The 3,743-nt window shown below is 46.4% G+C and overlaps 1 protein-coding gene and 1 pseudogene across 1 annotated transcript; both read left to right on the top strand.

Moving 5' to 3' along the window:
• Window positions 1–441: 441 nt before the first annotated feature.
• On the top strand, window positions 442–1,287 carry LOC107708749 (uncharacterized; the record flags this gene model as incomplete). Its single annotated transcript, XM_016513049.1, has 1 exon — window positions 442–1,287. A coding segment is annotated over one exon (846 nt), but the record flags the coding sequence as incomplete, so codon positions are not given.
• Window positions 1,288–1,313: 26 nt separating this feature from the next.
• On the top strand, window positions 1,314–2,466 carry LOC107708746 (uncharacterized; annotated as a pseudogene).
• The last annotated feature ends 1,277 nt before the right edge of the window (window positions 2,467–3,743 follow it).

The raw sequence follows: 3,743 nt of genomic DNA, 5'->3' as shown, positions 1-3,743 counted from the left end.
CTCATAGCTTAGGTGGCAAACTGGCGCGCATGCGCATTTCATCCCTGGCTTTTAACCACGATAGACAGGGGATACAGACTTCAATTCGCTGTAAAACCTCCTGTGTTCAATGGAGTGGTAATCTCAGTGGCCCAAGGGGAAGCAGCTCAGGTTTTAGAGGAAGAAATATCCTCTTTAATGAGAAAAGGAGTGATAAGAGTGATTCCAACGAGAGAAAGCCACATAGGTTTTTACTCCCAGTATTTTGTGATTCCCAAAAGAGGGGGAGGTCTCCGTCCCATTTTGGATTTACGGGTCCTCAACAAACACCTCAGAAAATACAAATTCAAAATGCTTTCGCTCAGAACTTTGTGTCAAAGTATTCGTCAGGGAGATTGGTTCACCTCGGTGGACCTCCAGGAGGCATATTTTCACAGAGATATTTTTCCTGCTCACAGGTAAATACCATTTGGCCTTGCTTTGGCTCCCAGGGTTTTCAGCAAATTTGTGGAAGCGGCTCTGACGCCGTTAAGGAATGGAGGGGTCAGAGTTTCATCATATCTGGACGATCTGCTCATCTGTGCGCCGTCCCCGTGGCAAGCAGAGAGCGATACATACACACTAGTGACGCATCTGGAGAGATTAGGTTTCAAGATAAACCAGACGAAGAGTTGGCTAACTCCTTCACAGGAAATAGTCTACTTGGGTCTCAGGTTGAATTCAGTGATGTTTCGAGCTTTCCTATCAGAGGAACGCATCAAGACATTTCACAGCTGTCTCTCCCTTTTTCAAAACGGGAGATTAGTCTCTTTCAGAATGTGTCTTCGGCTACTGGGTCTGATGGCCTCAACAATGTCAGTGGTTTCCCTGGGACTGCTGCGAATGAGGGATTTTCAGATCTGGACAGCGTCACAGGGCATTCGCCCCAAGAGCCGTCTCAGCCGCAGAGTGCGCGTCACACCAGAATGCATGAGCGCTCTGTCATTGGAGAGCCCCGTCTTTTTACTGTCCAGAGGGAATCTTCTGTACAGGGAGTGGAGACTCCACCCCCAAGTGATCCACATGGTGTGGCAGAGATTTGGCCGGGCCGCCATAGATCTCTTCGCATCGTGCGAAGACGTGCAATATCCCGTGTTCTTCTCTCTGGCCGGTGACGATGCACCGTTGGGTGTGGATGCTCTAGCCCATGAGTGGCCAGACGTGTTACTGTACACGTTCCCTCCGTTGATCGAGTCGACACTACGGAGGGTTCGGCAATACAAACATGTAATGATTCTGATCGCACCATACTGGCCGGGGAGACTGTAGATTGCGCAACTGCTCTACGACCAGCCATGGCTGTTACCAGCACGCAGGGATCTCCTCTCACAAGCACGGGGGAAATTTTTCACCCCTCCCCTAAGAAACTAGCTCTCTGGGCCTGGCCCGTGAGAGGCTAAATCTGAATGCAGCTGGGTTACCTCCGAAAGTGATAGAGACAATTCAGAATGCGAGGGCTGCCTCGACACGTTCTTTATATAATCTCAAATGGAGAGGGTTTGAGGGATGGTGTGCAGATAGAAACATTGTTCCTTTCTTGTGTTCAGTTTCGGATGTGCTGTGCTTCCTACAGGACCTTCTGGATAAGGGCAGAGCCTTCTCTGCAGTTAAGGTTTATCTGTCCGCTATCTCGGCATGTCATGTTGGTCTTAACACGGTACGATTGGCCAACACCCTCTCATCTGTCGATTTATGAGAGGGGCATGTAGGCTACACCCAGTATCGAATCCACTGGTCCCGCCTTGGGAGTTGTCCGTAGTTCTGAACGTGCTCTCCTTTCGAACCCATTGATAACATTGCCTTGAAGCTGCTCGCTTTTAAGACAGCTCTGTTACTTGCGCTCACTACAGCAAAAAGGGTGAGTGAGCTACATGCTTGATCAGTTCACCCCTCATGTATGATGTTCGCTCCGGGGGGTCTAAAAGTAACTTTTAGACCTAACCTGGCGTTTGTGCCTAAAGTGTTTGATCACGCTGGTGCAGTTCAATCAGTGGACCTGCTAGCTTTTCATCCACCACCTTTTTCATCTCCAGAGGAGGAGAGGTTACACAGTTTATGTCCGGTTCGTGCTCTGAATACGTATGTTCAGAGAACCCGCATGCTTCGTAAGAGCAATCAGCTATTTGTCTCGTGGGCTGACTCTTACAAAGGAAAACCCATCTCCCGTCAACGCCTTTCCCATTGGGTGGTGGAGGCTATCGTGTTGTTACAAAAATGCGAATATAGAGCCCCCAATAGGATTACAAGCACACTACTAGATGTATGGCTACATCCTGGGCTCTGTTTAGAGGCATTTCTATTCAAGTAATTTGCGCGGCAGCCAGCTGGTCTTCTCCGCACACATTTGCTCGTTTCTATAGACTGGATGTGACAGAACCCTCTCTGGCCCACTCAGTCCTGGGAGTGAGTAGTCAGGTTGTATAATGCAGTTTTATTAAGGGGTGAATTCCTCATATTATTCTGTTTTCACCTCCGTCGGGAGTTATGACTCAGATAATAACCTACTCTTCTTTAGTCTGCTTCGTCAACATATCGGCAATACAGGAGTTGTCTATATCCCATAGTGAGATACCGAACGAATGTTAGAAAGAGAACGTTAGGTTACTGAGGTATCTCACAAACATTGCCCTCCTTGCCTTTACTGCACGTAGAAGAGATATGCGGAGAATGACAATATGGCAGGTAGCTGCGGTTTATATACAGGGAGGCGGGACTACCTGATCGCTGCAGCGATTGGTCTGCCATAGTTGGCAGAGGTGGTGTTATTGGTGCTTCCCGCAATCGGTCACGCCTGAGGCGTTCCCATAGTGAGATACCTCACTTCATGTTATCAGAGAACCGGGGTTACATCAGTAACCTAACGGTATTCTGGTCTGTGAGCGTATATGCGTTCAGGGGGCGTGGTTTGGACGGCGACTGCAGGGAGGGTGGGACGTTCGCTTTCTGTGCTATCAGGCTAAAGTTAGCATTTTCCAAGATCTCAAGTGTTCTGAGACCGTTCCATAGTTCAATGTGAAGTACAGATGAATATTTAAGTCGTTAAATACAAGTTTACGTAAACTTTTCTCTCCGCTGCAGCTGTCAGTCATCCTCCATTCAGCATTCAAACTGCACGTCGTGTTCAGTGAGACAGTCAAGACGATAAAACTCTCTCCAAGATGATTCACTGATGATGATGATATGATGATTCATCCTATTATTATACTTGATCTGTAGATAAAGATCAGTGGTTTTGCATAAAAGGACTTTATCTTGCTGGAGTTTAGTGCTGTTTCTAAAGCATGTTAACGTTACTTTCTACCAGGTGTCTGTTAGATCATGGAGTAGAGAGTACCATGAATTGTTCTTCATGTGCACAGTGACTGAAATTTTAAACTGTTAAAAGAAAAGGCTAAATAAACTATCGCACAGATATAATACACTACGCATCAAAATCATCTTCCCTTTGTGCTTTGAACTTTTCTATGCGGAGCGCTGCACGCTGTGACTCCGTGTTGCTTCAAGCGCATCATTCTGCGCACGGGATGCGCATAAGCACTTTGTGCTGCTCCGTATAGGAGCCTTTAATACTTTTGCGCAATGAAAGATTATTAATAGCCTTTCTTGTTGTCTTATCTATCATATGTTGCTGCCTCATTACTGTGCTATACATTTAAAAAAAATGTCTTTTAATTTAATAGTATATTAAGCTACTTGTTTTTCATGAATGTATTTTACAATACAAA

The sequence above is a fragment of the Sinocyclocheilus rhinocerous genome, unplaced genomic scaffold (assembly GCF_001515625.1).
Source record: "Sinocyclocheilus rhinocerous isolate Xijiao unplaced genomic scaffold, SAMN03320098_v1.1 scaffold4978, whole genome shotgun sequence".
Lineage (NCBI taxonomy): Eukaryota > Metazoa > Chordata > Actinopteri > Cypriniformes > Cyprinidae > Sinocyclocheilus > Sinocyclocheilus rhinocerous.
The sequence above is the reverse complement of the archived record's forward strand: the minus strand, read 5'-3'. Positions and strand labels throughout refer to the sequence as shown.